We start from the raw sequence: 25,810 nt of genomic DNA on the forward strand, positions 1-25,810 counted from the left end.
AAAAGTTATTTAAGATCTTTGCATTTTTGAAATGGATTCACTAAAATTACATAGTGCTAATTATACAATGCTGTCCTTGGAATTCATGTTGGGGAAAAACTTTAAAAGCAAAAGTATTTTTGGTTTCCCTATCCTCTGGATATAGTCCAAAACAGATGAATCTTTTTTATATGAAATTTTACTCTACAGTGGTAAATGCTGGAATGAGATTTCAGTGTAAAACAACTCAATGTTAATATTGAGAGAAGAAATAACAGAAAACAATTCTTATTTTGATTAATAAGCTTTTCTTAACGTGAAGTTCTCTCTGGGTTAGGCATCTAACAATCTGATAGTCACACCAATTGGAAAATATTAAAAACTTTTTAACATTATCTGTAAAACTGCCAATGTTTAAAAGCAAAACAACTTAAGATTTCACAAATAGAGAGAAAGTTGCTTCTCTGTCTAAAGGTCTTTTATAGGAATGGTATAAACATTAGAGATATGATAATGAATTTCCTCAACAACATAGCATACTGAATGCCTTTTTTCATAGATCTGGTAGATTAAAACTATTAGCATGAAATTATGTAAATATATTTTTGAAATAAGTATGAAGAGGAGTGATAACCATTTCTATTAAATAAATGAGCACTTACAATGTAAGCTTAAACTTTAGGCCATGAAGCATTTTAAAATTTGTCTTTCTAACTTTTGTGCACAGTAAGTAGTCTCACGCATACAGTAGACACTTGCTGACTTGAATTAAAATAATATAATTTTACCTTTTTTTGCTAAAATGTACAAATTAGCACATACTTGAGATAGATACCAAAATTAAAATGTTATATATTTTTAAATGCTATATTTTTCAATCAGTGAATAATTATTAAGTGCCTCCTATGTGCCCTACCCTGTAAAAAGCACTGATAATACATACAAAGACAAAAATGAAGCAGTTCCTGTTATAGTTTGAGATATATTATATATATGTATACACACACACACACACACACACACATATATGTCAATAGTCTTTGAGAGGTCACAATGTCTTTTCTCAAATCCAGTTCTCTTTCTTCTTAATCCTCAACTTTTCCCCCCATCCCAGCAGCACCTGAGGTTACTAACTACCCTCTCTCCTCCTGGACACTGTTTTCTCTGGGCTTTTGTTATGTTGATGATTTAGACTGCTCTGCTTTGTGTCCTCGTCTAGGGCGGCCACCCTGCAGCCTTGAGGCTACATGTAGCCTTCTAGATCCTTGGGTACAGCCTTTTGACTGAGTCCAAGTTTTACAGAGCAAATCCTTTTCATTAAAGGTATTTCTTCTGTAAAGTTTTCATTCAGTCAAAGGGCCTCACTTGAGGACCTAGAGGGCCACATGTGGCCTGGAGGCTGCAGGTTCCACACCCCTGGTCCTTGTCAGTTTCTTCTGCTGCATCACAATTTATATTCTGCCCCCGAAATGGGAATGTACTCCAAACCTCTGTCTTCAGCCCTTTCCTTTCCCTAATTCTCTTGGGGATCTCATCAGGTTCCATGGCTTCAAGGAATATCTCTATACCCAAGATTCTGAGATCTATGTACTAAGTCCTGCATCATCATTTGCCTATAGGACACTTCAAATTGGATGTCCCAAAGGAAAATACTCAAATAAGAATTCATTATCTTTTCTGCTCAAATGCCCAATTCTATAACCTCTTCATTTCTACGAAGGGCACCAGCGCAGCGTCATTGCTCAAACTATCTAGGTTTACAACTTCTGCATCATTCTCAACCCCTCACTAGCCCTCACTCTATACATTCAATTTCCAAATACTGTAGCTGCTACCTCAACATTTCTCATATCCATCCCCTTCTCTTTAGTCCCACAGCCACCATCCTTAGTGGAATTCCCTTTCACATCCACAATGGACTAGTGCAACAGCCTCCTAATGGTTTTTTTCCCTGTCTCACTCTATTCCTCTCCAATCCACCCTTCATGTGGCTGCCAAAGCAGAGGTATGACCCTGTCAGTCTGCTGCTCCACAGATTCCCAGGGCTACCTGTCACCTCGAGGATAAAATACAAACACTTCTGTTTGTCATCTACAAACCTTTATAACCTGGCTCCAACTTAGTTTTTCCCAGTTTTATTATGCGCTGCTGTGCTTTACATTTTCTGCGGTCCAGGAACCTGCCTTCTTACTGTTCCTCACATGTGACATCTACCCTCCATCAAAGATCAGTTCAAATGCCACCTTTTATGAGGCCTTTGCCAGTCTTTTCATTGGCTCCTCTCCCCATACCCCAATTACCTCGTATTTATTTTTTATATATTGATATGTGCACATGCCATTTCCCCTGGCAGAAAATGTGAGCAGGGTCTGTTTCATTTTCATCTTTGTACCCCAGTGTCTTACATAGCAACAGGTACAGAGTAGGCGATCAATAGATGCTTGCTGTTTGATGTACACATAAGTACACAGAAAGAATATATAAAAAGAAAAGTACAGTGTATTTTAGGAAGATGTTTGCACCTACGGGAATGAGGAAAGGCCTCAGGGAGTGGTTACGCTGAGCTTTTGTGTAAGGTAAAGACAAAGGTATAGAAAATCTAGATTTTCATTTTGGTTTCTATGTTCCTGGGAAATTAGTGTTTAAAAATTAACTGTAAGCAAACACATCCCTATTTCCATTACCATTTTCTATTAAAAATCAAATGATTTCAATTTGGCAACATTTATCTATAAAATCAGCTTTTACCTAACACCTATGAATCTCATACACACTTTACAATTTTACAGAAAAAAAATCAACAATGCAATTGATATTATGTGATGATTGATGAATGTTGATACTGCTCTGGTTAAAATTTGAGAAAACAACTTTTATTAATTATTTATGTTTTCCCAAATAGGATATATGTGTAGGATTATTTTAAAGGGAGACAAAAGTTCAAACTCAATGGTGATTCTAAAACATTTTAAAACATATCATTTAGCCTATTATGTTCAAAGCATGGTAGGGTCACCAAATAAGATATAAAGTATACAATCTGATTTGTATGCATAGAAATAATTTTTAAAACTAATTGCCTTGAATCCTTTAGAGTAATAAATGAATTTAGTTTGATGATGTGTCAATCACTTTTCACTATTATTATCTTTCCCCACCCCTTGCTTTCCCTCTCTAACATCCATTAAGTCCATATATCTTGGAACTTTGGAGTCTAGATAGTACAGCTGTGATAGAAGTTGAAATGTCCTATCAGGGGCAATTTAAGTAAACACCATTACAGAGTGACAGAAATCACTTAATGAGTTGAACCAAACTCCTTTTTAAAAAACTGAATGTCACCTCTGCACTCTTTCACAATCTGGGAAAAGAAATAAAGACAGAGAACAAAGCAAACTCTTATAGGGTTAGAATATAGTAACACAAAAATTCATTTTATAAAACACATTACTGTTTTCAGATTTACCACAAAACATTTCACATCCAAATAAAGCTTAAACACACACTACAGAAAGCTAGTTCATAGTGCATGCTAGAGGTAGCACCTGTAGATACAGAAGGGCAGGCAAGGAGGTGACAAAGACTCAGTGAAGGTGAAAATGACTGAGCACCAAGGAAAAACCAATTGTCAGCACAAACCACAATTCCCTACAGGAAACAAAATTATTTTGCCCCATTTTTCCTACTGTGTTCCCATGAAGCAATTTAGTCAGTATAAGTTGATTTACTGTCTAAGCATGGCAATACATATATATATAAAAAAAGGAAACTTATGCTTCAGCATTTTTTAAATCTGCTTACCAACACTTTTCAGCTTCTCTTCAAGCAGTTTTAAAGTTTGCTGAATCGATGCTCCATCAGCTGGTGCTACATCTACGCACAACATCCCTAATAAGCCATCCAACTGCTGAGACAACTAAAGCAGAGGGACAGCAAAGAGATAACCCTGATGTAATCAGCATCTATTATGTTTAATGATTAATGAGGTATATATCTAATGTTGTTATAACTGCACTTGCAGTGACTAAGCAATTAAAAGACAAGTAAGAGCAATTAGAGCACATTACCCCAAACACAGAATACACAGATGCATGCACTAGAAAGACATATTGGTATTTCCATGTCAACAGTGGGTAAAAAGTTACTGAGGCTCAGACTTCAGTTTATATTATATTACAATGTAAACATATCACAGTCAAAGAAATATATATTTTGTGTTGAGGCCTATACTTTTTAGAAAATTTTAAAAATCTTGCATGCAGGACATATCTAAAACTGTCTCCTTCTCCCCCACCCAAGAGACTTTGATCTAATGGCATCAATTGGATATGATGAAGTGTACAAGAAGGAAAAGGGGGAAAAAAGAAACAGCAGGCTAAAAACCAGCATAAATCATGCGTATGCCTGCGTGCATGGTGTTTGAGGATGAACACCCATGAAAGGACTTACATCTTGAGCAACACCATGAAATTCAAGAGCAGCTTGTAACAGGTTTTGCCTGAACTCCAGCTGACTAGCCTGGCGATAACAAACATCGCTGAGCTGTTGCTGTAGGGATTTCAGTTCGACAAGATCCTCTTCGTCCCCAGCGTTCAGAAGTGCTGCAATCTGCTGATTCAGCTCCACATACACTGCAAACCATTCCTGTACATGAGAGGTTACAACTGAAATTAAGCATTAACTGTTGAAGGACTACACTTTCCTGTGACAAATCCTTGCAAAATCATGAAAAAGGCAGAAGAAAGGCTAACTACTTAATTAAGCTGACTAATGCATTAGACAATATGTTCCTATCTAAAGCTGACCTCTGAAAGATGTTTTAAAGGTGGTCCATTTTCTTCCTACACACCTAAATGATGTTTCTAGCAGAATTTACCACAGAATCACCTGTAGTACATATGTTAATACTGCACAGTAATAGGATGAATCAGAAATATTTATTAAAGAAAATATATCCATTTAATGACTACAGTGTTCTAGGATCACAGGTATAAGAGATGGGAGAGGACCTATAAACTCATCTAGCCCAAGCTCCTCCCCACCCCACCCCTCGGTAAGGGCAGAAACTTTCCAACAAGGTAATTAAGAATAGCAAGGGCTAATCTTGTAAACCTGGAGGAGGGTAAAGTATCCAATGCATAGTAAGACTCAATTAATAATTTATGTGGATAATTTTAGTCCTCTAGAGAAGCCACATGACCATTTCTGAGCAAAGTGGGGACTGGAAGGTGAGGAAGCCTGGATCTTTTTGTTTTGGTTCGCCATTTCAAAACAGGAAGTACTGACCCTCAACACCTGAACTTCAAGATATTTATGCTGGTTTTGAGGTATCAGTGACAAAGGAGCTAGAAGAAATAGGTTAATTACCTGGAGTGACCGAAATACTGGCTATGTAGATGTACACATTTGAAACAAAATCAAAATGGTATACCTTGGCTGTTTACTATTCTTTTGTGGAATTGATACCCTGCCAAAAGTGAGAAAGCTTCTTCCCTGTTTCTCATGACCTGTAAATGCCAGAAATGGGGATGTTCCTTATGATTATCTAATTTTCATTAAACAAAAAAGAGCTGACCTTGGAGTAAGATGACCTGGTTTTGAGGCCTGGCTCTTACTCTGGCTATATATCTTCAGGTAAATGCTTTTACCATGTTGAAGCACCTATAAAAAAGGGACATCAATGCTTATACTACCTACCTTACAGGTTTGTTTGCAGGAAATGGCTTTGTAAATCTTAAAAAACAATATTTAAAGGAAAACTGGAAAACAGTATGGTAGAAACTAGGTACAGACCAACATCTTACACTATATTCCAAGATAAGATCAAAATGGGTATGTGATTCAAACATAAAGGATGGTACTATATAAGCAATTTAGGAAAGCAAGGAATAGTTCACCTGTTAGATCTATGGAAAAGGGAAGAACTTAAGACCAAAGAAGAGATAGAGAGCACTACTAGCTGTAAAACTGATAATTATGATCAAATTAAATTTAGAAATTTTTTGCACAAACAAAAACAGTGCAACCAAGATTGGAAGGAAAGCAGAAAGCTGGGAAACAATTTTTACAAGTGTCTCTGATAGATCAAGGCATCATTCCTCAAATATACAGAGAATTGAATCAAAATTATAGAAAATAAGAGCCATTCTGAAATCAATAAGTGATCAAAGGATATCAAAAGAAGTAATCAAAGCTATATATACTCATATGAAAAAATGCTCTAAATCACTTTTAATTAGAGAAATACAAATTAAGACTAGTGTAAGGCACCACCTTACACCAATCAGATTGGCTAATATGACAGAAAAGGAAACTGATAAATGTTGGAAAGAATTTGGGAAAATTAGGACACTAATGCACTGCTGATAGAATTGTGAACTGATCCAACCATTTTGGAGAGCAACTGAAACTACCAAAGAACTATAAAACCGCATAGTCTTTGACCCATTACTTGGTCTATATCCCAAAGGGATCAGGAGAAAGAGGAAAGGACTAATTTGTATAAAACTACTTATAGCAGCTCTTCTGTAGTGGCAAATAATTAGAAATTAAGGGGATGCCCATCAACCGGGGAATGGCTAAACAAATTGTGTCATATGATTGTAATGGAATATTTTTGTGCTATAAAAATATGATGAACACGCTGATTTCAGAAAAACCTGGACTTCCATGAATTGAAGAAATGTGAACTGAGTAGAAGCAGGAGAACATTATATACAGTAACAACAATACTGTACAATAATCAGCAGTGAATGACTTAGCTATTTTCAGCAATACAATGATCCAAGAGAGTCCTGAAGGACTCATGATGAAAAATACTATACATCCCCAGAGAAAGAACTGTTGGAATCTGAATGCAGATCAAAGGTTATTATTTTTCACTTTAATTTTTGCCCTTTTTTTTTTTGGTTTGGGTCTTCTTTCATAACATGACTAATATGTAAATATATTTTATGTGATTGCACATGTATAACCTATAACAAACTGCTCCCATCTCAGCTGGGAGGTAGAGAAAGGAAGAAGATTTGAAACTCAAAATTTTTTTAAAATTGTCCACGCATGTAATGGGGGAAAGAAGTAATTATTTTTTTAAAAAGACAACAAAATAGAACCATAGCCATGAATCATTGTTCTATGAGAGGTAGGCATAACAATAAAACATCACTGAGATGACATTCAGTATACCCAGGTTCTAACAGTATTCCTAGTTTTCTAACTACCTAGGTTTGTGACCCTGGACAAGTTCCTTAATCTTTCCTAGCTTTAATTTCCTTCACTATCTGATGACCATTAAGGTCCCTTTTGAATTTAATAATTCCAAATGTAGATTTCTAGCCTGGTTCCAATTTAGGCAGACATTTATTAAGCACCTAGTACAGTCAAGGCACTGTGTGGATAGAAATGGATAGAAATATAAAAAATGACATGATTCCCACCTTTACGATCTGACATACTACTGGACTTGGGAGGACTTCAAACATACCTGGATAATTATAATACAAGATTAAAATCCAGGACCCAGGAGTATAAATCCAGAATTTTTTTTTTTTACCACAGTACCAAACTGGGTAATTAGGGGAGTAATCCTAGAATTATCCATGGAAAATCAACCTTCCTTTCCCACCTTCAACAATTTGGATGACTTGTCATTCTTTGCAGTTGTTTTTCAGTCATTTTTCCTGAAATGTGACAATTAGTATTATGGGAAAATGATGACCTAAAATTTTTCCTCCACTTAAAACAGTATAATTTTCTTTGGCAACTCAAAAAACAGCTCACCAAATACAAAACTTACATACAGCAGTACTCTAAACTTATCTCCTCCTTTCTCCCTTTCATTTTCCATGGCTATCCATGATTGGTAGTGAGTCAATGAGTGGGGATGAGAAAGGGAAGAATCCTCCAATCCTCAAAGAATGTTTTATTTTCATCTATCAAAGTACTCTGATGGCCTTGAGGAAAAAAAAAAGTATAACACTAAATAGGTGAATTTCAAAAATAAAGTTATTTTGTTGGCTCCTGGTAAGCCAATAATTACTATTATAATGTAATGCTACATGATATATAATAAGCTAATAGTAACTATATTAATTTATATTACATATTAACATATTAAACATGAATTATAGTAACTAATATTATATCATAATATACTATATAATAAGGTAATTGTATTAATTAATATTACATATTAATATTATAAGCTAACACTAATCTGAGATGAGACTAAGGGCACTTTTCCTCGTACTGATATCCCTTCTTTCCCCAACATTGCTAACAGGATTATAAGTAAAACAAAATATAATGGTATATCTTTGTATACCACACAGAGATAAACATAGTGCCTTGTAGGTACTCAGCAAATATTTAGTAGCTACTTGAAATTCTAATTCACATACTTCTTGATTTCAATGTTTTAAAATTTTGTATTATTTCCTATAATGGATTTATTTTTATATCCACTTTGAAGCTACCTACAGGACTATATCTATGCCTAAGTCAACTGGTGGCATGGGAATTCAGTAATCAATAAAATGCCAACTGAATGAAGTCAAGGATCAAAACTTTATTTATCTTAGTATTTCTTTCAGTACCCACAGTGTTCTGTAAATGGTAGGTGCTTAAAATGTATTTACTGAAGAAATTTTATTAATGTAGGCAGTTGTCAGATTAAAAGGGGGAAAAAAGCACTTACCACCTTGCTTCACATTAGACTTTTGAAAAAGTAAACAAAGACAAAAGTTCAATTTGATTGATTTAACGTTGTGATGCAAAAATAAGAAGCGCACTTGAAGCTAGGGAGAGCTAGCTGGGAAAGAAACCGCTACTGTTCCAAATGGGTCACCGACAGTCATAAAAATAAATAAGAACCCACAGCATTATTCACAAGGGAGATGACCAAACCACTGAAAACTCATAGTACTGTATGAGCTGGGTTAAAATAGAAAATAAAATGAAAACCATAGTAAAAACCGACCACAAAGATCTGTTCCTAGGACTAATGCAGGATTACCTTGTAATTTCTATATTGACACTCATAATACTACATTATACTGATGGATCTCAGCCTCATACAGACTTACCCTTCTAAAAACTATATTGTCAATCTGTGATTCACTCTAAGGTCTGTTTTGAGCTGTGCCTACACAATGACACTATACGTTTTTCTTAAAGAGTAATTATTCTACTACCACAGTAGAATATCTCTTTCCTTGATTTTAAGAGTCATTTTAGAATACTCATCTTAAGTAGAAATGAAGATGTATAAAGTAACACAGTATCGATATGTTCAATAAAGACAGGCTTTATTCTTAATAGAGGCTAGAGTGTCAGAAAATCATTGCTGGAACATTTACAATTGTGCATTATGCAATTTAAGAAAAAGGGAATAATTCTATCTATACTTTCTGGGAAAACCTAACACATCAGGTCAACATAAGCTGTCCAGTGTTCAGGATCAACCCTAACCCTCTTTCTCTAAATTCTTTGTGCTTTTTTCCCACAGAACCAAAGCTAGCTCAAAACTGTACATGAGATTTCTGCTTCTGTGAGGCCCTTTCTGTCTGCCCATAACTATATACACATTGTGGGAGTTCTCTCCTAAGCAGCTGCCTGAAAACACAAGAAGACAGTAGGTCCTGGCTTACTATTTTCCTTGTTTTAATATCAAACAGTATTGCTTGTACTCTTTTAAGGCTTTTTTTTTTGTACAGAGGAAATTCCAGACTCTTTTGTTTATCAATTGCTAAGACTGATTTGACTTTTTCTCTGTCATTAAAACAATTAATTTTGTTATTCAGGGCTTGATTGCCATTGTTTTCCAAGCTCATTAATCTTTCTTAATTTCATCTAGAAACTGGATGACTAAATAGTCTTCATAGGGTTAGTGAGTTTTATAACTCAATCAACCATTATCTATGACTATACATACCACTGAAAATAACGGTCCAAGGTCTTTAGACTTCAAATACTAGCTCCTGATCCCAAGTTTTAAGACCTAATTCGAAAATAAAATTTCTAATAATTGCTTCCCTTTTTCCTTACGTATCCCTTCAAACTTCTGCCTTTTCAGTTACGAAAGAAGAGGATACCCTACTGTAACACTAGTCTTTAAAGGGAAATAAGGTAGATTAATCTTTAATTCCATTGAAGAAGGTTTAGTTGTTGAAATTAAAAAAAAACATGTCATTAAGAGATAGTCAGCAACTATAATGTTGTCCCTTGGAATAGTATTATAGCCAGATTTCAATAATGATACGAAATGTGATACAAAATGAAATTTTCACAAGTTGACATAAAACCAAAACAAAAGAACAAAGGAAAGGCAAAAAGCTTCTGAAAACTACAGCTCAGAATTTAACAGTTTTCAATTAAAAGTCTTCATAGTCCATATTTACTAGATAAGCAAGCAATGATCAATTCATTTTGAAACTATCTCATAAAAACTGTAAAAGTTACACCTTATGTTAGCCACTGGGACTTGGAGCAATTATGCAATTAAACTGTTCAATCAACATTTTTTTTTTCAGCTGGATGACTATCAATAAACCATGTACAATAGGTCAGATAAGGCACAATCAAGACAACAGAATGAGATGATATTCAATGTGACTTAGGAATAAAAAAGCAGTCAACATTTATGAAGTGACTACAGTGTGCCAGGCACTGAGATAGTTGTTGGAAATACAAAGAAAAAAGCCAACAAAACCTGCTCCGTAGAAGCTAATATTCTCTCAGGGATACCACATATATGTGTATACTTACATTTAAGTACTTGTAAAATAAAGACAAGGTAATTTGGGGTGGAAGGCATTAGCAATTGGAATAGGAAGGAGGGACAGCCTAGGTAAAGACATAGGGACAATAGTGGTACGTCATGTACGAAAGCCAGTTTCCCTGAACCAGGTAATGTGAAAAGTAGTATTCTATACTGTATTGTAAAGGTATGAAGGTAGGATAGAATCAACTTATGAAGGACTCCTGAAGGTAACAGGAAGTTACTGGGATTAGCTGAGCATGGGAGTGACATACCAAGACCTGCGCTTTAAGAAAATCACTTTGACAGCTAAATAGAGAGAAGAGACATGAAATAGGGAGTACAGTCAAGCTATAGTGATAGTCCAGGTGAGCAGTGCTAAAAGACTGAATTAGTGATAGCCACATGCTTGTGAAGAGAAGGTGGTGAAAGTGCTGTGAGAGATTCAATGTGATTTGACAGTTGAAAAGATATGAGAGGTGATAATGAATAAAAAGTTGAGGGTGACTCTAAGGATGTGAACCTAGGGACCTGGAAAGAAGGTAGCATCCTGGACAGAAATAGAGAAATTAGAAAAAGAGGTGATAATTTGGGGGTGAGGGATGGTAGAGCTAGCTTTGGGATATGCTGAGTTTGACAATTCAGTTTTGAAATGCCTAATAGGAAACTGGTAATTTAAGCCTGGTGCTCAGAAGAAGTATTACGAATGGATTCATCTGCATGGAGATGATAACTAAACCCTCGGGAAGTGATGAGGTAAGCAAGAGAGAGTGTAGAAAGAGAAAAGAAGGAACAAAGAAGAGCATCAGGTGAATGATAAGTCAATGTGTAAGCGGTTGGGAATTCAGAGAAAATTATGGAAAATAAAAAATAGGAAAGCTTAGTACTAAGTCTCATAGAATGTTAAATACCCTTAGATTTTTAGTGCCTAAAATTGGAGAAAATAAGATTTATCAAGTATAGTCCTCTCCCTTCATTCTCTGAGAAGTTAAAATTCTACTCATTTTCAACTTTGTCTATAACAACTTACCAAATCATCCCGATCTTAAGTGATCACCTCCTCTAAAACTTAATTATATACTGCTTCTGTGCAATTAATTTGCAAATTAATTGTAATTTACTGATGTCTTAAGCTAGAGAATCATGAAAGTAACATGGAAAGGGTCTTCATATTCCATCTGGTCAAATCTCTTTTTACAGATGTGGTGTTGAGGCAGGGAAGGTTAGTGACCTATCCAGGATCATATAGGTAGAAAGTACTAGACATAGGATTTGAACTCAGGTCCTCTGATTCCAGAGCCAGATCTCTCTTCCGTACCAGGTTGCTAGCCCTGTACCTTCATGTTAGTGCAATACTCTTAGACTTATTCAGAGCCTACTATATGTTGTGGATTTTGGTCTCCTTGCCTGTTTTTTGACCATCTAGCCCAGCGAACTGACCAGTGGAAATGTTCAGTAAATGACTTAGTGCCAAGGACAGACAGGCATGAAAAGGTAGGGGGTAATCTGCATCACTGGACAGAATCACAGATCCACATATGCTTGTTTAATTATACTAAACGATTCTGTGGTAGAAGAGACTACAAGCCTAGAATTTGAATAATGATATAAAAGCGTAAAAATAAATTTAAGGAAGGAAAAATGTTACTAGTCCATCAAATTCAACTTTATGACAAAGTGGAAACATATTTAAATGTGTGTTCATTATTCACTTCAATACACATTTAAACTCCTGCCCTCTTTACTCCTCCAATGATCTCAGCTTCTAAGAACTAGAAGTAACCCTGGGAATAATCAAGTCCAACACCTTCATTTTACAGAGGAAGAAAGTGACAATCCAGAGAAGGGAGGTGACTGAGTCTCTGGCCTAACTCTCAATAAATCTGAAGTAGAGACCAATGAAACACACATGCCTTATACTCATAAACTGCTAGGCTAGAAAGAAAATGAGAAACAAGCTGGCCTAACTTCCTCATTTTAAAGAGGAAGAAGCAGGGGCCTATGCTTAGTAGCACAACAAAGACTAGAACCCTGGTTTCCTCACTTATACTCCATTTTCTTTTCACCTAAGCTGCTGAAATCTAGCCCCTCAGAAGGTGCAACGAAGAAGAAGGGAGGGGGCCCTTTCTAAGAAGTGATCTGGTTTGATGACTCCTGACTAAAGAGAAGTGTGTTTCTTTTTCAAGTACACCTTTGCCCCCAAAGTTTCCAAGTCCTTCTAAGCCCTTTCCTACACTCCAAAGACAGGAAAGTTTGAGAAGCTGGAGAGGATAAAACTTCAAATAAGAGCTGAAGTACTATTGGCTTCCCCTTTCTGAGTTCCCCTTACCCTGGGAGATCATGGGAAAGGAGGTACTTCCCAGCCTGCTCCTGCTGCCAGGGCTCTTAGCACCTGAGCAATGGTTAATACTGTTGGCTCTGAGGGCAGCTGGGCCAAGGTCAGGAACAGATCAACCTCCCCAACCTTGGCAAGCCTTGGTCTCTTTCCTCTCTTTTGCACTGTCCAATCCTATCTGGAAATCTACTCTGACAATCTTGTCCACCATAACTCCTTATTACCCATCTGAAATCATATCCCTCTAGACTGGGTCCCAAAGGACTCATCCACACAGCTTTGCTCTCCACCATAGGTCTGAGATTCATTGAAGGATGATGAGTGAGAATTCACCTAATCCACTATCTCTTTGGTAGGAGCTGAAAGGATCTTGTATGGACAGAAATTGAGGTGCTGGAAAGGTATGGGGGAATGGCCACTGGCTGAGTTCTACACGTTGCTGAGATCTGGATTAGGTCTTTGGCCCAGCAGTCGAGTCACAGGAGTCTCTTGCTTTCACTCTCATCTCCACATTTTCTCTTCCTTTCTCCTTTCTCCTCAACAGCCTGACCCAGAGTTTTAGACCTCAAAGGCTGCTCTGGTGACATGTAGGCTGTGGCCCCTTACTATAAGGGTTGTGGATGTTGTTCTGCCTCCAGGACCACTACAGATTAAAAAAAAGTGTAGAATAAGAATAGCCATTACATTTCTCCTGCGCCTCAAGTGCCTACTTGCTGTTCAAGACTTTCCTGAATTCAAGACTTGGTGATTAGGAAGGAGAGTCATTTTGATACTGTGTAACTTTGACATGTGTTCTTTTAATTTCTAATTAGCACAGGGCTTTCTAATTGCAATCTTGTTGTTCTTTGAGTGCTTCACTGTATTTTAATGTTCCAGCCTGAATTGCTGGATTGTCCTACCTTAGGCCTTCATTATACCCAGCAAGCTCCACACTGTTTCATGTCTTGCTATCTGCCTGACCACTGGCTTGGAGCTCCTCTGTACCTTCTTTACCTCTTGCTCTGGAACAGGAATCAGATCTGCATTGCCTTTGCTATGACTTCCCAGACCACTACTTCCCTATAGAGTCACAGCTATCTCCCCCTATCAGAATTTAAGTTCCTTGAGGGCACTTTTCTATATGTACCCCAATGCCTGGCACAGTGCCTGGCACATAGTAAGTGTTTAATTAAAGATCTGCTTGACTGACTCATTACTTGAGAGATCCTGTGGAGGTACACACTCCTATCCACATTCCCAGACACTTGCTACACTGTGCCCCCACCACAGCTTTATCTACTCTAACCCCACCCCTTTCTTAGAGGATTAAAAATAACATTGGAGGCCTCCCATAATTCAGTTGCACCAGGAAATAGATAATATAAATAGAAGTTACAGATAATCCACAGATCCCATTCTAATTAATTTGTCACAAGCCCATCAATCAAATCTTTTATGAGAACTTCTAAGGTGATTAAAAACAGATTGGTTTGAATTCTACTTCAACCATTTTTCCTTGGTCATTCTTATTAATAAAAAATAATATGGCTAAAAACCAACAACAACAAAAACCCAACATGATGGAGTATCAAATTTACCTGTGCACTCGGTAAAATAGCCTCTGGATAATGCAGCTCACTTTTAAAAAGGAGGGTAATGCTTAATATTCTACTTTTGTTAAACACATACCATGTGTTCTTCATAGATTATATTGGGAAGTGGTGGAAAAACTGATTTTCAATGTTGTAGAGTGTTCCTTTTTGGCTGAATTCAACTAAGTCTATCACTTGAAGAATATGACTATACTAAATTAATCTTTTATAAATACTATTTGGTTTATCCCTTTACACTTTGAAATGTGAACTCGCCAAGCCGGTAGAGAAGAAATTCTTTGACCCCTTCTATGTTCTGTCTACCCTGACAACCTCTGTGTCCCACAGCTTTGATGTCATTTCATAATTCTTTCCCAAAAGCACACAGGAGCCAGTAGTTCATGTGCAGTGCTGCTCTATTCCCCATGAAAGCATAGAGGGGTCCCTTTGGGAGCTTTATAGAGTCCAACATCTGATTGAAGACTGAACTAATTTTTTCAGGACTATCACTCACTCACTTTTCATTTCATATTCTTTGAAGGCAGAAAAAGAATTATCATTGTATCTTTGAAAAGGGTAAAATAGACTACATTTGTTAAGAACTGTGTAATTAGAAATATGTTGGAAACAATAAAGAAAAAGGTATCTATTTAGTAGGTTATCGAAAGAGTATCCATATTTCCCTTTACGATAAACCTTAAATCACTAACCATCTGATTGATGAGTATTTGTCACTAAAATAAGTAGTTCACACCTAATTATGTGTAATAAGTTACATTGTATTTTGAAAAAAACCTCTCACACTGTGTTGACTTTCGATCTCTTCATGCTTCTGCTGCAAGGCTTGTGAAGCTCTAATTGAGTCGCCTATTCCCCACTGTGTCCTTAGCTGTTCTGATCCAGGTCCTTCCAGCCAGTTTACAACCTACAAATAAAATACACATCTTAAAATGACCAAAAGCTTTAAAAATACTTCTCTAATGATTTTTTTCAAGAGTCTCTAAAATTCATTTCAGTCAGTAAAAACATATATGTACTTCAGAACTACCAATATATATAACAACATGGCTTTTAATATTTGACTTCGTGGGGGGGTGGGGAAGGGAATGATGACTCCTGATAAATTGCAGGCTGTCAGTATAGCTGAGAATCTAATAGGATGAAAGTAATTTAGAATCCTTGTTTGTTAACTTCATATGTGTAACATAAAAGATTTATTTGTCTTGAAAAGAGAGAAATATAGAAATGTAGGAACTTCTACCTGCAAGCAACCTTAGATCATCTAATCCAACTTTCTCATTTTCCAGAAAGAGAAGCTATGAGCCCAGAGAAGTTAAGTAAGTTTCCCAAAGTCACACACTATTTATAGTGTCAACCCTAGCACTCTGGTGTTATGAGACTTGCAATCTATTAGTAAATTAATCTGAATCACTGATTTCAAAACATGTAAATGACATAAAAAGTAGCTCCTTCATTAGGGGAAAAAAACTATAGTCATACAATAATATTAATTACATAGATAGCTATGGTTGTAACAGAAAAAAATAAACATAAGGACATTCTTGTCATAGAATTATGCTAATTGGTTTCATGGACATGAATTATTTATAATAACTATTGCTGTACTTAGGTTAGCTACCACCTGTTGAAAGATAGTATCTTTCTAACATAAGGAGGTGCTAGTAGTGATTAGACTTATATTAAAACTAAGTAGTAGAGGCAGGAAATATATGTCTTCTAAATTTTATTTTATGTTAAAATATAGCTGCTCAGTGTTGATGTACCTTTACCTTCTGCTTTATTACTTATAAGTAAAAATTATGTTTGGTGTCATGAATACAGAGGAAGAACTCTCTTTTTGTATTACTGGAGACTGGTTAACATAAGCACAAGTGGATGGCAAAAGTCATTGCCTAAGACATAAGTGGTCCAAGGATATGAACAAAGTTTTTAAAAGAAAACTGCCAAATATTAACTCACATGAAATGTTCCAAATTACTAAAAAGAGAAATGAAAATCAAAACCATACCGAATTTTTCACCTCAAACTTTGCAAACTGGAAAAGATGACAAAATATGGGACTAGCCGCTGTTGGAGGGGTTATGGGAAGGTAGGTACTCTAGCTTTGTTGGAGTTATGAATCATAACTACTTTGGAAAGCAATTTGGAATTAAGCAAATAAAGTAACTAAAGAGCTCATAACCTTTTAACCCAGAGATTCCATTTTTAGGTTAATACCCCAAGGAGACCATAAGTAAGACAAAGTCCCCATTTACACCAAAATATTTATAGCAGTATTTTTTTGTGACAGCAAACTACTGGAAACAAAGTAAATGCTATCAACTGGGGAATGGCAAACCAAATTATGTTACACAAATACGATGGAATATTAATATGCTGCAAGGAATGACAAATGTGACAAATGCAAAGAAGTAGGAACAGATTTATATGAATTAATGAAGAATGACGTAAAGCCAAGAAAACAATATACAAAATGATTACAATAATGTAAAGAGAGAAAAAAATTACCCAAACAAAATATCAAAAGTAATGTTGCAAAATTATAAATTATTAGCACACAAAAAACATGTGAAGAGAAACTTCAGTCTCACCCCTTTGCAGAGGTGAGAGGTCCACAAATGTTACACACTGCACTTAGTTTCACACTGTTTCAATGTATTGATCATTTTATGCTGATTTTTTCCCTCGTTTCTTTTTGTCCGAAAAAATATTATTTGTAATATGGGCTGACTCTCTGGGAGGGGAAAGAGAAAGGATACTGGGAAAAACTATAAAATATAGAAATATTTTTATATAAATATATAAAATTTCTATATTTTATAAATATTTCATATAAACATAAATTTCATACAAATATTTACATAAAAAACAACAATAAAAACTTGCTCACAGAAAAAGAAGTAAATGATACGCACAGCAACTCTGCCCGACTGTCCGGGCACTGGTCTGACGACCAAGATGAGGCTGGCACGCGCAGAAAACAGCCTCTGCGTGACAGCGGGAAAGTAAAGGCACATGTGGGTTAGGGTGGAAGAGAAAGAAGAGGGTGCTGAGCTTAGAGTCAGGAAGGCCAGAACTGCGATACTGCCCTACCCACTTAACTGGGGTGCCCTAGGAGAGTCACCTAACCTCTCTCAGTCTCAGTCTCCTCATCTGTAAAATGGAAATAATAGCACTTACTTCACAGGGTCTTAAAGATGGAATGAGATCATCTAGGTAACGAGCTACATGTGCTAACCATTCTAACTACAAAGTAGGCTGCCACAGTACTGGGCTTTGAGTATCCTCTTCTCTTAGGTCGTGGCCATGGTAGTATTCATAGTATGTGTGTCCTCCTGGGATGATGGGTCATGTTGCTCTCCGGTCATACGCAGCAAGCACCGGAAATGAAGAGCTAGCTGATGGTAAAAGCTATGGTCAGCTACAGACTCCTGTGCCACATAGGAACAGTACCAGCTGAATCTATTTCTGATCTTCCAGCCACAGAAAACAGTGTCAGAGGAGATAGTGACACTGGACAAATGTAGCACTTTGTTTATTTAAAGGCTGACTTTTATGCGTATTTACAAGTTTTGTATTTTCTGCATTTTGTATGTTTACACGATTACTTACATATTTTACACATGAATACATGTTTATATATTTCATATGTATGTAGAAAATATTTACATTTTTATATTATACTATCTTTCTCACAGAAAGAAAACACTTTAATTTGTTCTTAATGGTACCTCAGTCACAGATCACTATTTTTCCAAATGCTTACACAACATCCTCTTAAAATGTGACTTGAATAGAGTGTGGAATGGTTGAAAGTATGTTTGATAGGCATTCAAGATGCAACATTTACTAGCTATCTGTCTACAGATATGTCACATTTTCTGAACCTCGGTTTCCTCATCTGTAAAATGAGGGTAAGAAAACTGGCAGCAACTACCTCCTAGGATTGCTTTGAGGATCAAACAAGGTAACTTATATTAATCCATCTGTAGACTTTAAATCTGTATTTATTTGTGTGTATATTATACTATATATAATATACATATGTGTGTGTGTGTGTGTGTGTGTGTGTGTATCTATATCTCCTGATGTACTTCTCATTCTCTTTTAGAGATAGTGTAGGATAGTGGATGCAGTTCTAGGCTTAGACCCAGAAAGACCTGCGCTGGAGTCTTTCCAGATCTGTAAGGATAAAGAGAATATACCAAGCTGATGCTGGGAGAAAAAAAAATCATAAATCATTTGCATATTAATTCCCTGTTATTCTTTTAACATTTAATGCTCTCTACCTTGAGAGCACTGGGAGAGAATACACTTTATTTTCAATTTTTCCTTTGCCTGTTGACCAAGGTCCCTGCTTCTACTACTGCTCTTAGTGTTGGGGTAATGATCCCTCCTGTTCCTCACAAAATGGACAGATGCTGCTGCAGCATGGGAATCCTTCTCTTTCCAAATGTCTGCTCCTGTCATACCAGTGTACAGCCTGCTCTGTCCTCCCATAATCAGGGAGAGGAAGAGGTAGAAAGGAGAGGATGGAAATGGATTTTTTCCCCCTCTTCAACATTTTAAAATCAAAACTAAACAGAACAAATTTTAAATGGATATACATAGGCATTTCTTCATCTTTATCAGTATTTATTTTTGTGGATCTAAAGTTCCTCATCTATTACTTGTATTATTCATTGAGAATTAAGAATAGTGAAATGATACATCTTTCAGATGCTTTAAATAATTCTTACAATTAATTGCCTCACTGATTCAAATCACTCACATGATTTAAATTCTAAAAGTAAAAGATGAACTAAAGCAACTGGAAAATTTTAAGCTCATCAACAATCTGTTATATATTGGGGGCTGTTCTTTGAAAAAACAAATGGAGATAACATAATATGAACTATTTAAACTTCAAATTTAGAATACTCCAGAAAAAAATGAAATGATTGTATCTTATATCTAGGCCAAAAAAAGTCACAAAAATTATACAAAAAACTACGAACTGTGTAGAATATTAAGAACTAAATGTTTATTTGTTTAGAAAATCAAAATTTCAAAGTAGCATAGGAAACAAATGACTACATAGTTCTTTTTTATGCTGATTCAATTCACTTACTATGCAGCACTAGTAATGCAGAAGACCAAACATATGACTATTTCTAATAAAAATGATGTAAACTGAGGTTGATGCCCCAGTAAACAAGTCTATTTAAATGCATTAATGATGGTAGTTTGCCAAAGAAGGTTATAAAACTTCATTCCAATTTGAATATTAATTTACTAAAAAAAGTTTCAGATCCTATTTATGTCATGTGTGTCCCAACAAATGTTTGTATTTACATGAACTTCTATATAACCTTCAAGACAAGTTCTAACCATGTACTAGGTCACTAAAATTTGCATAAGTCTTTTTTACCTTCTGGTTATGAGAGGTACCATAATGGACAGAGTTGAGAAGAATGGATTCAAGTTCTGCCACTGACAAATCCTGGCTAAGTGACCTTGGGCAAGGCATTTAACCTCTGAGTGGCTCCCCCTCCCCCACCTACCTCCAATAAAACTCTAACAAAGTTGGGAAAATAGTTGAATGGAATGAGGTACTACACTAATTAAATCATAGGTCCCAAATAACTACCACACTACTGTCATGGTTATTTATCACACCCTTGGAACTCTCAGTGACGTCACTATATAAATAACATATAATGAAACAAAGAACATTTGATATACAGGGATCCCTAATCATAAACATATCTGGCATTACTGCATTAAGATTCATACTTAATCTAATATAAATGACTTGGTAAAATCTAATATGTTAAATAGTGGAAAGAAAATTCAAAGTATCATTAAAAATTAAACAAAGAATGCGCACACACACACACACACACACACACACACACACCCCAAGATGATCTTGGCACCTACCTGCATTACCTTCTGTTGAATTTCCTCTAGTTGTGTGCGCTTACTGCGCTGTCTACAAACTTCCTGGTAACGGGTGTACTGTTCTCGTAATGAATCTAGCAATTTCATGACTTGTGGCTGGGCAAGCAATTCATCATCCATAGGTGACCATGAGACTCCTCCATCAGAGCCATTAAATCGGCGCTGTTGTAATTCAGACAATAATTCATGGCCTTTGAGAACAAAAGATAATTATTAATGTCCCCAATGAGAAAAAAAATAGCATATATTCTGCTTTGTTAATTTTAATGATCTTTCAATAACAAAAAATGCTACAGTAGCCTATGAATTTAATTTTGCATACGTATACAAAGTGGATGCTATTTGCTTATTTATGACTGCAACACATCAATCTACATTCCACATTAATCCCCTATAATGTGAGGGCATTTTGTTATCAATCTATCCAACACACTCATCAGCCAAATGAATTTATCACCCTAAATATAAGTTTATGCCAAGGCTCAATCATGGTTCCTTTCCTTTATACTCTTTCCCTTGGTGATCTCTTCTAACTACATGGGTTCAATGAACATCTTCAAAAAGACAACATCCAAATCTGTAAAGCTAGGCTATTAGGCCTAATTTCTTCTCCTATTGCAAATAGGAGTACTGTTTCTCCTACTGCAATCTGAATATCTCCACTTTGGTATTTCTTCAGAAGCTCTAACTTAATACATCCAAAATAGAGCTAATTCTTTCCCTTCCCCAAACTTTGGAGACACAATCACCCTTACAGTCACTTACAAATTTCCTCTTCCTTGTAATTCCCCAGTTAGGTGCCAAATCATGTGGATTTTATCTCTACATTTCTCACACATATTCTTATAGTTAATACCGTAACGGGACACCTAAGGGGTCTTTATAACTTCACAGCTGGACTACTATAGCAGTCTCTTAATGGATCTCCTTCATGTCTCTTTCTTCTCAAGATATCAGCCAAGGTAATTTTCCTAGACCACAAAACTGATCGTGTCTGTCACTCCTCTGATCAAAAAACTATACACCTTAAGCTAGAAAACAAACTCTTCATTAGGGCATATCTTCTACAATCTGTTTCCATCCTGCCTTTCTAGCTTTATTTTACATTGTTCCCTTCATATGTTCTAGGAAAGCTGAACTGAGAGGTATTTTCTGAATTCAACAATCCATCTTTCTGTCTCTGTAACTTTACGTAAGCTATTTCCTACACCTGGAATTCAATACTCCCTCAACCTCACCTTGCAGAATCCTTCCCTTCCTTTAAGCCTCAGTTCAGGCCTCACTTCTTCTATGTAGTCTTCCCTGATCTCCTGCACTAGTAATGCTTCCTTTATCATTTGTGAAAATATTGCAAAGCCACCCTCCCACCTTCCCCCACATGTTAATTTCTGAATGTTAGGGACTGTCTGGTATTTGTCTCTGTAGTCTGAGGTTCCAACACAGTCCCTTAATGAATATTTGCTGAACTGAAACAAACTGAAGTCCTGAAACACAGTTCTAATGACATCAACAAATCAATCAACAAACATTTATTAAGCAATTACTATCTGTAAAGTACTGCATTAGTTTTATGGGAACACAAAGACAGTAAATGAAACTGCTCTCCTCTCCTCTTATGCCTGTCCCAATGTAGTCACTCAGACTTTTATCTGAATATCTCTTCAGTAACAGGGAAACCACTATACTGTACAAGTCTGTTTCACTTTTGGATAGTTCTGTTTGGAAGTTCTCCTTGACCCCAAAATCAATATCTTTGAGATCACTATTCAATGCTTCCAATCCTATTCAGAGACCGTACTGAACAAATCTAACCTCTTCTTCCACGTAACAATAATTCCATTATTTGAATAAAGTTATTATGTCCCCAATGAAGTCTATTCAATACATTCTCAGGACTACTGAACTCACAGTTCAACAAGATGCTGGTGGCCATCTCAATCAATCCACAAGCAAAAAGAATTCCCATTATGTCAACTGGTTATCCAACCTCCAATGGTTTGAAAACCACCAATGGGGGGGAGAGGGCAGAGCCAAGATGGTGGAGTAGAGAGATGCACATACAGTAGCTCTTCCCCCACAGCCCATAAAATACCTGTAAAGAAAGACTCTCAACAAATTTTAGAGCAGCAGAAGCCACAGAACAATGCAGTGGAGGAGATTTCCAGCCCAGGATGACCTGAAAGGCTGACAGGAAGGTCTGTCATACAGAACGTGGGGCACAGCCCAGTCCAGCCTTGGGTGTGAGGCACAGCACCGGGAGAAGGACCCAAGCAGGCCTCAGGGGCGGAATCCTCAGCAGCAGTAGCTTCTGTTTGCAGATCCTCAACCCACAGGTGCCAAAGGTCAGTGAGAGGGTTTTTTTAGCTGGTCAAGAAGGGAGCAGGGTCTCCCCATAGCTCTGGCGTCAGGAGGCAGCAAAGGCCTCATCAGGCAGCAGCAGCTCTTACAGCAGCCCTCATCCACTGTTGGATCGTAAAGACCCTGGGGAATGTGAACAGCTGAGCTGTACCGTGCAGCGGCCCTGCCACCACCTAATGCTCCTGGGGGAATTGAGCAGCTTATCTGAATCTCAGCCCCCCAGTGCTGGCTTCGTGGAACTGGAGGCCAGGTGACTGTGGAGAGGAAACTCTATTACTCACAGATTCTGGGCACAAACGTTTCTGATTCTCCCAGACTAGAATACGCTTGATTGTGCCACCTTGGAGGAATTGAGATCTTACAGATACCCAGAGTATAACCTACTCTTGACAAAGGACCCAAAAGTCAAGTTGGAAAAATGCCCGAAAAAGGGAAAAAAAATAAGACTATAGAAGGTTACTTTCTTGGTGAACAGATATCTTCTCCCATCCTTTCGGATGGGGAAGAACAATGCTTACCATCAGGCAAAGACATAAAAGTCAAGGTTTCTGTATCCCAAACATCCAAAATAAATATTTAATGGTCTCAGGCCATGTAAGAGCTCAAAAAGGATTTTGAAAATCAAGTAAGTGAGGTGGAGGAAAAATTGGGAAGTGAATGAGAGAGATGCAAGAAAATCATGAAAAGCAAGTCAACGGCTTGCTAAAGGAGACCCAAAAAATGTTGAAGAAAATAGCACCTTTAAAAATAGGCTAACTCAATTGGCAAAAGAGGTTCAAAAAGTCAATGAGGAAAAAATGCTTTAAAAAGCAGAATTAGCCAAATGGAAAAGGAGGTTCAAAAGCTCACTGAAGAAAATAGTTCTTTCAAAATTAGAATGGAACAGATGGAGGGTAATGACTTTATAAGAAACCAAGAAATCACAAAACAAAACCAAAAGAATGAAAAAATGGAAGATAATGTGAAATATCTCATTGGAAAAACAACTGACCTGGAAAAGAGATCCAAGAGAGACCATTTAAAAATTATGGGACTACCTGAAAGCCATGATCAAAAAAAGAGCCTAGACATCATCTTTCATGCAATTATCAAGGAAAACTGCCCTGATATTCTAGAAGCAGAGGGCAAAATAAATATTGAAAGAATTCACCGATCACCTCCTGAAAGTGATCCAAAAAGAAAAACTCCTAGGAACATAGCAGCCAAATTCCAGAGTTACTAGGTCAAGGAGAAAATATTGCAAACAGTTAGAAAGAAACAATTTGAGTATTGTGGAAATACAATCAGGATAACACAAGATCTAGCAGCTTCTATATTAAGGAATCAAAGGGTGTGGAATATGACATTCCAGAAGTCAAAGGAACTAGGACTAAAACCAAGAATCACCTACCCAGCAAAACTGAGTATAATATCAGGGGAAAAATTGGTCTTTCAATGAAATAGAGGATTTTCAAATTTTCTTGATGAAAAGACCAGAGATGAAAAGAAAATCTGACTTTCAAACACAAGAATCAAGAGAAGCATGAAAAGGTAAACAGGAAAGAGAAATCATAAGTGACTTACTAAAGTTGAACTGCTTACATTCCTACATGGAAAGACAATATTTGTAACTCTTGAAACTTTTTTCAGTATCTGGGTAGTTGGTGGGATTACACACACACACACACACACACACACACACACACACACACACACACACACACAGAAAGAGAGAGAGCACAGGGTGAGTTGAACAGGAAGGGATCATATCTAAAAAAAATAAATTAAGAGGTGAGAGAGGAATATATTGGGAGGAGAAAGGGAGAAATGGAATGGGCAAATTATCTCTCATAAAAGAGGTAAGAAAAAATTTTCAATGTAGGGGAAAAAGGAGGGAGATGAGAGGGAAAATGTGAAGCTTACACTCATCACATTTGACTCAAGGAAGGAATAAAATGCACACTCATTTTGGTATGAAAACCTATCTTACAATACAGGAAAGTAGGGGAGAAGGGGGTAAGCAGGGCAGGGGAGATGATGGAAGGGAGGACAATGGGAGGAGGGAGCATTTAGAAGTCAACACTCTTGGGGAGGGACAAGGTCAAAAGAGAGAATAGAAGAAATGGGGGGGGCAGGATAGCATGGAGGGAAAATGTAGTCTTATACAACATCACTATTATGGAAGCCATTTGCAAAACTACACATATATAGTCTACATTGAATTGCTTGCCTTTTCAGTGAGGATGGGTGGGGAGGGAGGAAGGAAAAGAAGTTGGAACTCAAAGTTTTAGGAATAACTGTTGAGTATTGTTCTTGCATACAACTGGGAAATAAGAAATATAGGTAATGTGGTATAGAAATTTATCTTGCCCTACAGGACAAAAGAGAAGCTGAGGAAAAGGGAAGGGAAGGATGTTAGAAGGGAGGGCAGATTGGTAGTAGGGGTAATTAGAATGCTCATCATTTTGGGGTTGGGGGAGTGGAGAGATGGGGAGAAAATTTGGAATTCAAAATTTTGTGGAAATAAATGTCGAAAACTTAAAATAAATTAATTAATTTAAAAAAAATAAAGCAAAACCACCAATGAAGGAGAAATCTACTCCTCCTGAGGCAGTCCTTTATGCTTTTGGTCAGCTCTAAATGTCAGGAAGGTTTTCCTGACCTGAAGTCAAAATATGATGATGCTCCATAATACATATCCCCAGTTCCTTCAAGCTAGACTCATATCATAGTTTCTAGTATTCACATAGTATTCTAGTATCCTGATCAACCTATTATACTTTAACATGAATTTCCTGAATGTCATAAAGTAGGATCTCCAGATCTGAACATTATAATAATACAGATGTGTTCCAATCAGAAAGGGAT

General features: G+C 36.7%; 1 protein-coding gene across 8 annotated transcripts in view; it reads right to left on the minus strand.

Moving 5' to 3' along the window:
• Positions 1–25,810, minus strand: part of SESTD1 (SEC14 and spectrin domain containing 1) — a 148,899-nt gene that overhangs the window by 18,448 nt on the left and 104,641 nt on the right. For 6 of the 8 annotated variants that reach the window (XM_072612519.1, XM_072612518.1, XM_072612517.1 and 3 more), the window contains 4 exons: positions 20,585–20,796; positions 15,444–15,566; positions 4,429–4,623; positions 3,781–3,895 (listed from right to left, as the gene is read on the minus strand). In XM_072612519.1, coding sequence (XP_072468620.1) covers positions 3,781–3,895; positions 4,429–4,623; positions 15,444–15,566; positions 20,585–20,796 — 645 coding nt within the window. The remainder of the gene's footprint in view (positions 1–3,780; positions 3,896–4,428; positions 4,624–15,443; positions 15,567–20,584; positions 20,797–25,810) is intronic. The other 2 variants (XM_072612524.1, XM_072612523.1) reach the window with 1 other exon arrangement.

Source organism: Notamacropus eugenii, chromosome 5, assembly GCF_028372415.1.
Source record: "Notamacropus eugenii isolate mMacEug1 chromosome 5, mMacEug1.pri_v2, whole genome shotgun sequence".
NCBI lineage: Eukaryota > Metazoa > Chordata > Mammalia > Diprotodontia > Macropodidae > Notamacropus > Notamacropus eugenii.